The sequence below is a fragment of the Synchiropus splendidus genome, chromosome 3, assembly GCF_027744825.2.
Source record: "Synchiropus splendidus isolate RoL2022-P1 chromosome 3, RoL_Sspl_1.0, whole genome shotgun sequence".
Classification (NCBI taxonomy): domain Eukaryota; kingdom Metazoa; phylum Chordata; class Actinopteri; order Syngnathiformes; family Callionymidae; genus Synchiropus; species Synchiropus splendidus.
Genome location: NC_071336.1, coordinates 33,213,044 through 33,224,525, shown reverse-complemented (window position 1 = coordinate 33,224,525; position 11,482 = coordinate 33,213,044). Strand labels below are relative to the sequence as shown.

The 11,482-nt window shown below is 44.9% G+C and overlaps 1 protein-coding gene and 1 long non-coding RNA gene across 2 annotated transcripts; both read right to left on the bottom strand.

The window, feature by feature from the left end:
- Positions 1-445: 445 nt before the first annotated feature.
- Positions 446-4,506, bottom strand: LOC128755879 (CD276 antigen homolog). The gene is made up of 7 exons (XM_053859967.1): positions 4,303-4,506; positions 3,889-3,973; positions 3,413-3,727; positions 3,101-3,340; positions 2,578-2,850; positions 2,335-2,457; positions 446-1,543 (listed from the first exon to the last, which is right to left on the bottom strand). Exons 1-7 carry the CDS (start codon positions 4,321-4,323, stop codon positions 1,392-1,394), a joined length of 1,209 nt encoding a protein of 402 aa, XP_053715942.1. The 5' UTR covers positions 4,324-4,506; the 3' UTR covers positions 446-1,391.
- Positions 4,507-4,755: 249 nt separating this feature from the next.
- Positions 4,756-9,118, bottom strand: LOC128756395 (uncharacterized). Its single transcript, XR_008414228.1, has 4 exons — positions 9,044-9,118; positions 7,700-7,917; positions 7,443-7,627; positions 4,756-5,463 (listed from the first exon to the last, which is right to left on the bottom strand). It is a non-coding gene; the product is annotated as an uncharacterized LOC128756395 (long non-coding RNA).
- Between the last annotated feature and the right edge of the window lie 2,364 nt (positions 9,119-11,482).

Genomic DNA, 11,482 nt, shown 5'->3' with positions numbered 1-11,482 from the left:
TGGCTCAGCTCTTTCTTACGCACACAGGCCAGAGCACTGCTTTGGAATACGAGAAGTTTTTTACCAGCTTGTCATATCCCACGTCTGATGCTGAATATTGCGATGTTCTTTCATCCTTCTCAAATTCCCAGTAGGAACCAGAAACACCCGGACAATGGCATCCAAAGGATGCCGTTAGAGACGGTGGGTTTGTTGTGTTAGATTCTGTTCAGTGCAGGTGAGAGAAAATATTTAGTGAAATCTCACAATATGAAAAATTCTTTCCGAAGAAAAAGACACTAAAAACAACTCCAGAAATGTCCACAAAAAACAGAATAAATAATAAAACTCCTTCAATCACTCTTTATACATCCATCATGTTGTGTAACTCCTCCTTCCTCACCATCCACTGCTCCTCAAGGACTTGGGTGGGTTCCCCCTCACTGAACCACCATTTAACACAGCTCTTCATTCATCACACAGTCATGAATTCAGCCATTTATTCTTCATCTGTTGCTCCTCTTCTTCTTGTCTCGTTTCCCTCTGTTCCTCTTCATCATTCCACACTCGACTATCAACAGATTTCCCAGCCTCCAACACTGTCAGTCGCTCACAACAAGTGTGGAGTCTAAACCAGCTCACCCTGAAGAACGGTGTCTGACCACATCATGGTTTTGGAGCAGTGGGTTTTATTAGCCCCATCACACAATTCAGACACACATGCAGCAGCTGGAGCTCAATGATTCCACAGACATGAATCAAAGGTACTTTACTTGAATAACAGCTAATAGTGATGTCCTTGCTGTGGGATCCCCAGTTAAACCTCCCTCCACCCAGAGGTGACGTGACCCCTCCGTAACAAAGCACAACAGTAACAGAATGAAGGACCTCACAAGGACACATGAGGACACTGAGGGGCAGAAATGATCAGACCTGCTCTTCACTCTGCTTCTCTTCAGTCTCTGTGAAATGTAAACAGAAATTCTGACTGAAATGTAACAAAGATGGAGCCATGTTACAAAATTGTTACAGTGTAATACTGCAGAAACTGAGTGGACACTCTGAGGATCCAAATCAATGATCATCAGCTGTGGCTCCGTGTTTCAAGCATCTTCAGTTATTTGAAATTGTTAAGAGAAGAAGTCGCTGCTTTATATGGATCCACTTCACTTTCTGCAGTCTCTCAGCAGTTTGCTGCAGCGTGAGGTTCAGGAGAGACTCAGGAACAAGAAGGGAGTGAAGGAAGTGTGGGACAGAGAGAGAGGTAGCTGAGGTGGATCAGGGTCAGGGAGGGTCATGGGTCATCAGGTGAAGAGAGAGAGATGGAAGGAGGCGTTCAGGGAGCAGATGGAGAGAAAGAGAGAGGATGGTTTCTGCAGAGAACCATGGTCTCAGATTCAGAGGTGCCAGTCTCAAACGTATGTTGCCAGTCCGTCCTCTTCTGTGACGTTTACAGGCGGCTCGTCAGTTTCAGGAGGCTGAATGGAGTTGATGTGCTGAGGAGTTGAGATTTCTCCGTTGACCCTTGAATATGGAGGTTCCTCTCTGTGTTCCTCTTTTTCATCTGACAAGAGGAAAAAGAAAGTCACACAAAAGAACACAACAACCTGAAATCTGTCAGGCCCCATCCGGCCCTTTGTATGTATTTGACCGGCCTGCTTGAGGCCCATCATAAACAACATGAATTAAACAAATATCTCTTTTTTTAACTTTTATTCTTAAATGTGAAGTTTTATTTTAAAATGCATTGCCTTCACTCACGTATCGTACGTGAGTGAAGGTGAACAGGGACAGCCAGGGCACCCTCAAGATGTCGGTTCACGCTAAGAAAAGAAAGGTTGTGCTGTGTTTTCAACAAGACATGGGCTGCCAAGTATTTCTTCAGAGAAGTTAAAGGTAAAGCAGCGGCCTTATGCTGCAGTAAACAGGTTGCTGTGTTTAAATAATATAATCTGAGTCGCCACTACAGGACCATCATGAAGACAAACACAGAAATCTGTCGGATGAAGAGCGTGCAAGGAAGTCTGACACAACAAGGACTTTTTTTTACCAAACTTCACAATCTGACTTTTTTAAAGAGAATGCAGGATGAAATGACAGATATTAACCCTGTGCAGAAATGCATTGTATTATTGGTTATTGTTGTTTGTTGTATTGCCGTACTTCTGTAAATTTGTCAAGTTTTTTTTTTCATTGTTTGCGGAGATGAGCAAGTTAAAAATGAATTGCACTGATTCAATAATTGTTTTTGTTTTGCTATTTGACCTATACATCACCATTTCACATGACCGAATGTGACCAATCACAAATCACAAATCTCAACCAATCACAGCGGATGATGAGCTTCATACTCACGTCCACAAGTTTTCAAACCGCGTGCTCTATACAGACAGAAACCCAGTGGAACAACCAGGGCAGTAAGAAGCGCAATGACCAGGACCATGAGGAGTGGGATCCACCACAGACTTGTTCTTTCTCCTGTAGAGAGGAACAGATCAGAGCTGAGTCCATGTTCTGACATGTTCCCAACCTCACTCGATTTGTTTTTTTTTATTCATTTGTTTCATTCACATCCTGGCTTGAGGACTTCAAGTTTACCTGGTCTCATCATGTAGATCTCCACCTTCGTTTCATCCTCGTTGGTGACTTCACAGGTGTAAATTCCTCTGAGATCAGGAGTCAAGTTCTGAAGAGTCAGGTGGCCAGACATGGACAGATCCTTCACGTGGTCTCTCCACCCCTCTGTGACATTGAGGTGACCTTCTCTCTGGACTATGATGCTGTCATTGACCCACCAGGTGACGGACGTCACAGGAGACTTCAGAGCAGGACAATCTAACGTGTCTTCAGGCCCCGATAAAATGATGCCTCCTTTGATGGAGAAAGCAGAAGACAGAGGAACATGCTGAGTGTGAAGCTTCAGTTCAGCATCTCAGACCTTCACAGGAAAGATTTCAGGTGCGTCTCCAGGTTCATCATGAAACAGGTGTCGAGACGCCCCTTTTTGGGTCGACAACTGAACCCATGAAGTCAGTTCCTCCTCCCCCTCCTGGAGACCAGCACCACTCCCAGCAGCTCTCTCCATGCCGGTTGTCTCGTAGATGATGAGTGAATGACTCACTTGCAGTGGTCAATGTGGCTCTCCTGCTGCTCTGGAGAGTCCTGACATGGCAGGTGTAGCCACCTTCATCATCAACCCTCACTGAACTCCTGATGTTGTAGAGCAGCTGCTCCGTCTTCTCTATCCTGGTGTCAGCAGTCTTGTTCCTGGACCATGTGACCTGAGGCTCTGGGTAGATTCCCTCTGAGCTGCAGGTGATGTTATCTCCTTCCTGAACGATGGAGACCTTTGTAACTGGAGCTGGAGGAAATGAAGAAGTTCAGATTGGACGTCCTCCACATCTCACTCTGGTCTGCTGGACCTTCTTCTTACCTTCCACTTCCAGGTTGACAGATGACTCCTGTCGCTCCCTGGAGTTGCTGGTGTAGCATGTGTAGCGTCCACGGTCGGAGACCTGGACCTCCTTCAGCAGCAGGGAAGCGTTGCCTCTGGGCAGCTGCTCATGGAACAGGAACGTTCTTCCCCTGAACTGAGGCAGTTGATGGTCCAACTGGTCCTGACCTTTGTGGTAGGAGTGGACAGCAAGATCTTTCCTCTCTTTGTACCAGTGGACCAGCAGGTCATCTCCACTTAGAAAGCTGCATGGGAGGATCTGGTCTCTCATGAACCTGCTGTACACAGTGACATCTGCAGAAAAACATCAACAACGTCAGGTTAGTGTTGCGCAGCTCTCTCCCCACAACTTCCTCTGCATGCCACAAAGCACTTCCTCCAGGCTCATGGTGACATCGACAGACTCTTCAACACTCCAGCCACACTGTTGTTACACAAATATAAAACCGTCTCACCTGGCTTCTGACCTCTGACCGCTGCCCTCAGCAGGCTCACCAGGGTCACCAGGCTCCACGCGCCCACCATTCTGCTGCTACCACTCTGAAGAAAAAAGTTCAAAATACATCCACTGAGTGCATTAAAGCTGGAGTTTAATGCCCCACTGAGGGCAGTCCGAGGGTTTTCTGAGCACCTGTCTGTCCTCAGCTCAGACAAGAGAAGGTGTGGAGATTATTTTTAATGATCAGGTCGAGGATTCGAACTCAAAGTTGGCGACTATTGTAGCATTACGTCACAGTCAGCCAGGTAATAACAAAGCGTCAACGCAGCAATTGACATCACATCGTCGTCACGGTTAACTTAACAATCCTTCAACAGCTACATTGGCGTTGACATGGTGAATTCTTAGTTAGAACTGCAGTTCGACCTACCGAAGTCGAATGCGAAAGCATTCGGGTCCCTTCCGTGTTTCACCCCGAACTTCCTCTCGTCACAGTGTTGCCAACTTTGCGACTTTGTCGCTGTTTTTATCTACTTTCTGGACCCCCCTCGTGAGAAATTTTGACAAAAGCGACAAATCTAGCGACTTTTTTTAGTGATCAGAGGCTCCAAGAAAAAAAATAATGCGCCGTTTTCTCTCTGTAAGGAGTTATATTCGTTGTTTGTCTCTGTCGCTACGCGCGGGTCCGTTTTATTTTGGAGGGGTAACGGAAATGTGGAACGGTTGATTGGGGTTGACAATAAAAGGAGCGGCAACGTTCGGGGCCGCTGTTCAATGAAACAATCTAGTTCTTGAGTCCTCAATTCCTCTTCTGCAGAACAGCTCGGCTACATCTCTTTCCCCGTTCAGAGAGAGAGAGACGGAGAGGGGCGGTGCGGGGTTGAGAGCAGCGTGGACTGTCGCTTCCTAGTTTGATTTTCCTCACTCACTCACTCACTCACGCGCAGACAGACACGCCGCATACACACACTCACCAGTCTCCTCTGAATCAGAATCAGAATTTATGTCATTTACTGCCATGGCCAGTGGGGAGCTGGCAGTGTTTGGGAATAAAGTGCTGACAAAAATACATAAATAAATAAATAAAATGAAAAATAATAATAATAATAAGAAGAAGAATAAAATTAAACAAAATAACATAACAACAAGGCTGTTCATGAATTCAACAGTCTGACGGCCGAGGGGAAGAAGCTGTTCCTGTGACGGGAGGTTCTGGTCTGGATGGACCGTAGCCTCCTGCCAGAGGGAAGAGGAACAAACAGTCCATGTCCAGGGTGAGAAGGGTCGGCTCTGATCCCACCTGCACGTCTCTGGGTCCTGGAGACATACAGGTCCTCAAGAGGTGGCAGGCTGCAACCCATCAGCAGAACGTATGATGTGCTACAGTCTGCTCTTGAGGTGGCACTGTTGTACCAGACGGTGATAGAGGAGGTGAGGATGGACTGGATGATGGCCGTGTAGAACTCCACCGGCAACTTCGTCGGCAGTCCTAGTTTTCGTAGCTGCCTCAGGAAGAACATTCTCTGCTGGACCTTCCTGATGAGGGACCTGACGGTTGGCTCCCATTTGAGGTCCTCAGTGATGGTGGTTCCTAGGAAGCAGAAGGAGTTCACAATAGGAATAGGTGAACCAGCCAACATGAGAGGGGACAGAGAAACTGTGACTCTCCTGAAGTCTATGACCATCTCCACTGTCTGCTGGGCGTTGAGGTCCAAATAAAAAAAAGCACACAATAGATCTTGGACTACAGCTCAAAATTTTTTTTTGAAAACTAAAAACCAAATAAAAAATATAAAAAAAACAAACAACATAAATATAGGCGTATATGTACACTCTACTTCTAGCTACTTCTGGGTGGGCCAAGAGCTACTTCCAATGCTGGGGAGTTGGCAACACTGCTGTGTGAAACTTGCGCACCAGACTGAGAGTGAGCAGCCTTCATTTGACCTGCCAGCAGCTTCCATTTCCCCGGACGCCATTCGTGGTTGGGAACGTCTTGTTTGATTTGACTCTGGCTTTCCCGACTTTACACTAGTTTTCCTTCGATTTACGTGGAACTCATTCACATGACCTGCAGTGAAGCAAGAGGATCACGTGACACTGTGTTCCACACACGTCACAGGATGCAGCAGAGGCGGGCGAAACACAGGGTGTCACTGGCCTATTTGCTTCTTCATCCCGTTTTGCTTCCAGGGCTCCGTTTAATGACGTCATTTCCTGTCCGCATGCGCACATGGGTGGAGCTGTTTCACACATGAATTAGAATAAAATTAGCAACGTCATTGCGCCACGCCTCACTCCGCACTCGTATTTCATCAAGAGAAGCAGAATTTGAATTACTAAAGTACTACGCCGACGTATTAACTGTATTTTAACCTTATTTTATATATATATATATATATATATATATATATATATATATATATATATATATATATATATATATATATATATATCACTACATTTGACTTGTATTCAACAATTCGGATATTTTAACAAGATTTCAGATCAAATAATTGGATCTTTCTGTGCAATTTGCACGCAGTTTTCTATCTTGCCTACAATGTTTTGTATATAAAACAAGTTTAGTCATTTATAAATAATGAGTGTTTTCATGTTTCGTTAATGAAATGTAATCCTCATAAAAGTTGTGATTCAATGAAAAAGACGTTTGTCTTGTTGTTTATTTGGTTGCAATAAACCAAATTAACCAGAGACCTCGTAGGCAAGACAGAAAACTGCGTGCAAATTGCACAGAAAGATCCAATTATTTGATCTGAAATCTTGTTGAAATATCCGAATTGTTGAATACAAGTCATTTGTAGTGATATATATATATTTAAATAAGGTTAAAATACAGTTAATAAGTCGGCGTAGTACTTTAGTCCTTTACTTTAGCCCTGGAAGCAAAACGGGATGAAGAAGCAAATAGGGCAGTGACACAGGCTGCGACCCAGGTGCACGCAGCAAGGCGGGGGCTGCCAGGCTCTTCGCAGCTGTCTCTGACTTCCGCCTGGCTGCCGGGGCACGTGTCTTTGTTGGTATATCAGAGAAAACATGATGATGATGATGATCTGTTCCACGTGATTCCAACTATTAGACTGTCTTTTCTGTGTGAAGCTCTTATTGTGAAGGTCCTCAGGATCCAAAATGATTCTGAAGAGAGAGGCTTGCGAGAGTAAACAACTCATGAGTGACGCTCTGGTTTCTACTAGTAAACTGGTCTTGGTGGTCAGATTCAGCACCAGAATCTCCTGCTTCTACTCGTCAGACTCCCGTGCTCGGACGCAACGCAAATAAACAGGTCTGACTGGAGTGTGAACATCGACTCAGCCAATCAGATCACCGCCTGCTGGTCGTGTGACGAGGTGCTGCTTGAAGCCTTTCATTTGTGTGTGTGTATTAGTGGCGTTTGTCTTGTTCCCGTACTGAAGGCATGAGTGACAGACAGTAGTTTATAGTGCTTGCCTTCATATTGCAACTATTTCTTCACGTGGTTCGGCACCGCTATCTCTCTCTCCATGTTGGCTGGCAAGATGACAAAAGACTGAATGAATGAATGACACTCACTTGCAGCAGTGGTCAGTGTGGCGCTCCTGCTGCTCCACTGTGGTAGAGCAGCTGCTCCGTCTTCTCTATCCTGATGTCAGCAGGCTTGTTCCTGGACCATGTGACCTGAGGCTCTGGGTAGATTCCCTCTGAGCTGCAGGTGATGACATCTCCTTCCTGAACGATGGAGACCTTTGTAACTGGAGCTGGAGGAAATGAAGGAGTTCAGATTGGACGTCCTCCACATGTCACTCTGGTCTGCTGGACCTTCTTCCGACCTTCCACTTCCAGGTTGACAGATGACTCCTGTCGCCCCCTGGAGTTGCTGGTGTAGCATGTGTAGCGTCCACGGTCAGAGACCTGGACCTCCTTCAGCAGCAGGGAAGCGTTGCCTCTGCACTGGTCATTGAATTTCTTGGACCACAGCGTCATCTTTCAACCACTAGACCAGTGAGTAATGTCCTCTCTGAGACTTGCAACGGCGGATCTTTGCTCACTACAGAAAAATAAGCTTCAAGTTGGTGTTGTACAGCTCTTTAACCCGACTCATGACATCATCAGACGCTCTTCAACACTCCAGTTGTTCCCAGTGACACAGACACTGCTGAGGTATTAAACGCTCACCTGGCTGCTCTTCCTTCAAGATTGTGGTAGTTTTTATAGCAGATCAGTGATATTTTATCTGAGCTTGATTATGTTTACACGTTGCCCTGGAACTGTAATTGCTGCTGCGTGTTTACAGGTCTCATTCTGGTCAAAGTTCTCTGCTGTCATCTAATCTGAACAGTTGAATTACAGTAAAAAGTAAAAAGTCTTCTTTTCTATATAGACACATAGTACAGTGGTTAAAGCACAACCCCGAGATTCTCAAGGTTGCCGGTCCGAGTCTCTTGTGCATTTGGTTTTTTTTTAATGAATGCATTTTATCGTGATCCTGACTGAAATAACAGACTAAATAACAAGACCATCTAAAACTACGTTCACCGTCAACAATTTTAGCATTTTGACTCTGGAACCCAAAAGATCTGGATATTAATTTAAAAAATGAATACAAAGTTCACGGCTGCTTCCTTTTTATTTTACGTAGAAATCGCGCTAATAACAATTATGATGCAGCACTGACCTCCATCAGGGAGGATGAGATGACAGTTTTCCAGTCACTGAATCCATGTCATTTGGCCTCCCGACTAACTGCTTTGCTCAACTTTCCATCGGCAACATTTGACGCAGGAAACTCTGCTGAGTCTCTCTCAAACACTGAATGAAGGCAGCTCAGTCGAGGCTCATTTAAAAGTCAAACAGCAGTAAAGTAAATGAAAGTATAGGCATAAAATGTTCTAATTTATATTCAAAACTGCTTCAACAGGTGCTTTCATTCACAATGTTTAGGGACCCCGTCACTTTCTTTATAATTTCTGTTCAGGAACTTCTCCATAGTTGGTAACTATCACAGATTTGCAGCTGTCAAGTCAATTCAGTGACACACTACTGCCACCATACGTGGCTAAAGTATTAAAACTGAGCGTCTCGCTGCCCAAAGGTGTAAAACAAACAAGCTTTTAGCGGCCCAACCATGGGCCCCGGCCCTATGGTTCAGAATCACTGATCTAAAACACACTCACCAGGCTGCTGGCCTCAGCAGGGTCCACTGAAGTCGCCGTGTCTCCTCAGAGGATCCAGACCGTCCTCTGACTCGATCTTTATTTCACTCACACTTTGTCCTTCCACGTAAACAGTGATTGGTTTATAGGTAACTGATTGACAGGTCGGTGTTTCACTCAACATGGCGTCACTTCCGCTCAATGACATTCTGCTCTTCTGATTCAGTCCAAAGCAAGTCACACACAGCTGTGTTCTCTGTCTTCAAAAAATAATTTCATGCACCGAAAACACTGTGTTCACACCGACCGTCTGCTGCGAGGACATTCACGAACTGTAGGTGGCAGTGTAAAATAGGACCAACAGCAATGTGTCACTTCATGTTTCCTGATTTTGTCAGATATAAAATGGTGCCTGAGGAGATTGTTAGTTAACCAGGAGAGAAGAGTGAGAAGAAGTAGGAACTTCCTCCACCCTGTAGCCCTCAATACTGACTGTGGTTCCATGCAGAACCTTGCTCGACTGAGGCAGCTCGATGAAGCAGTCAAGTCCGTTTGTGTCGTGTTCTCCCGCTTTACATGCAGTGCAGAGACAATCCAGCTATGGTAGTTCACCATGGTGATGAGTGGTGCCGCCGTGAGCTCTTCAGTTCTTCCAGTTCCTCTGACCATAGAGGAAGAGCAGTAGAAGCTGACAGGTAGCAAGGAGCCGTTTCAGACTGTTCTATTGAACTAGAACTGATGCACCAGTTTCACTTCAGAGCTGAGTATGTGATATACGATAACTCAAACCAACAATTTCAAAAAACCTGATGGGCCCTCGACAATAGTTGTGTTTGTAGCCTGTGATCATACAGGCAAGTTCACCATGCAAATTCTGTATTTCATAAAAATAAAATAATGTATTTCATTTCAGTGACTGCAGAGACAACATAAATCCCACATGGTCTTTGAGATTTGAATACCATTGAATCACTGTGTTTCAACCATGCAGAGTGTTCTCAGGTTGGATTTCTTTTACCTTTTTATTCTAAATTAATGCTGTGACTCTCCAACTGTTTTTGGAGAGTGTTCTGTTGCTGTTTTATTGTTATGTTGACGTAAAAAGTTTCATCAGACTTGAACATACTACAATTATGATTGTCTCACATAACAAGTATCAACGTTACACAACAAACTATTTGGGCAAAAATTCTGGAAGGTGTATATCAAAGTATTTATTTTACAGATAAAACAGTACTCAAAAATATAGAATATGAAGTATATATCACTAAGGCAACAACTGTTATCATGGTCCCTTTTGGTCCTGGCCAGTGATTAATGCAGGCAGTTGATTCCTCTTGGTAGTGATGGGTAGATGAGGCGTCATGAAACAGTGTTGCAGGGTCGATGAAACATTGCTATCATTTTCAGAACCACTAGATGTCGCTCTTGGTTCAGAAATGATGTGAGGTTTCATTGAATGAGTTGATCAAGTCCAAACATTTCACAGCAGACAGCGCCATCTGGTGGCCTCTGAAAATCAGAACACTGTTTCATGAAACCTCATCAACCCTTCGATACTGCGTCATGAAACCCCATTGACCCATCACTACCTCTTGGCATTGAAGGGACGTCACATTTCGAAGTCACAAAATAGCCCTTAACACCTGGTTTTGAGGCTGCTAAACTTGAACATTAAGTTGGGAATTCTGCAGAATATTCCAGTGTGGTTTTAGATCAGCGCATGGCACAGTGACAGCTCTTGTAAAAGTAACCAACCAAAGGTTCAAGTTTAGGTCCAATGCTATTTTCTTCAGAAAATGCATCATCACAACATCGTGTTCAAAAGTAACGTTAAAAATTCAAGACGTCGGACTTGTCGTAGCTGTTATTACTGGCGTCACCATCGAGGTCGCCATCATCGCTGCTGTCGCTTTCACAGTTGTCGGTGCCATTATCGACGCCGCCACTCTCATAGCCACAGCTGCCAGCATCGGAGTTGCCATTGTAACGGCGGTTGCTGCTCTCATCAGCAGTGCCACCATTATCGTCGTTGCTGATGTCAACAAGCTCCATCACAGGCAGCATTTGACAACTTTCAGGAGCCGGTTCGGCGTTTTGTTGTTGAGAAGGTAAGTTTTGCCCGTCTTTGTCTGAAGGAGAAAGAAACACAAAAAGTACATCACAAACTTAAATATTAAATCTTATTAGAAACTGAGTCAGTATCTGCTTGGTCTGACCCAGGACCCCAGACTGACTAGGTCTCCAAACCAATAGCTGCTCTGGTCTGAGTCTCTCCTGCATGAGTGAGCTTCTAGATCTGCTGGTGTCTGTGGTCTCATCAGGTCTACAGAGATGGACACAGACTCTATCCTCCCTCACTCAGGAACCCTGAGACTCCTGAACTCCTTCAACTGGGCTGAGAACCATGGCCCCAGACTCAGAGGTACTGGCCCACTCTCAGAACTCGCTCAGCAGTCC

Excerpts from the sequence above, each read along its gene's own strand:
- LOC128755879 (XM_053859967.1), bottom strand. The coding sequence starts at position 4,323 with ATGCTTTCGCATTCGACTTCG. Across the intron at positions 3,974-4,302 it reads TGCTTTCGCATTCGACTTCG|AGTGGTAGCAGCAGAATGGT; the intron begins GTAGGTCGAACT and ends TTTTTTCTTCAG. Across the intron at positions 2,851-3,100 it reads AGCCACATTGACCACTGCAA|GAGGCATCATTTTATCGGGG; the intron begins GTGAGTCATTCA and ends TCTCCATCAAAG.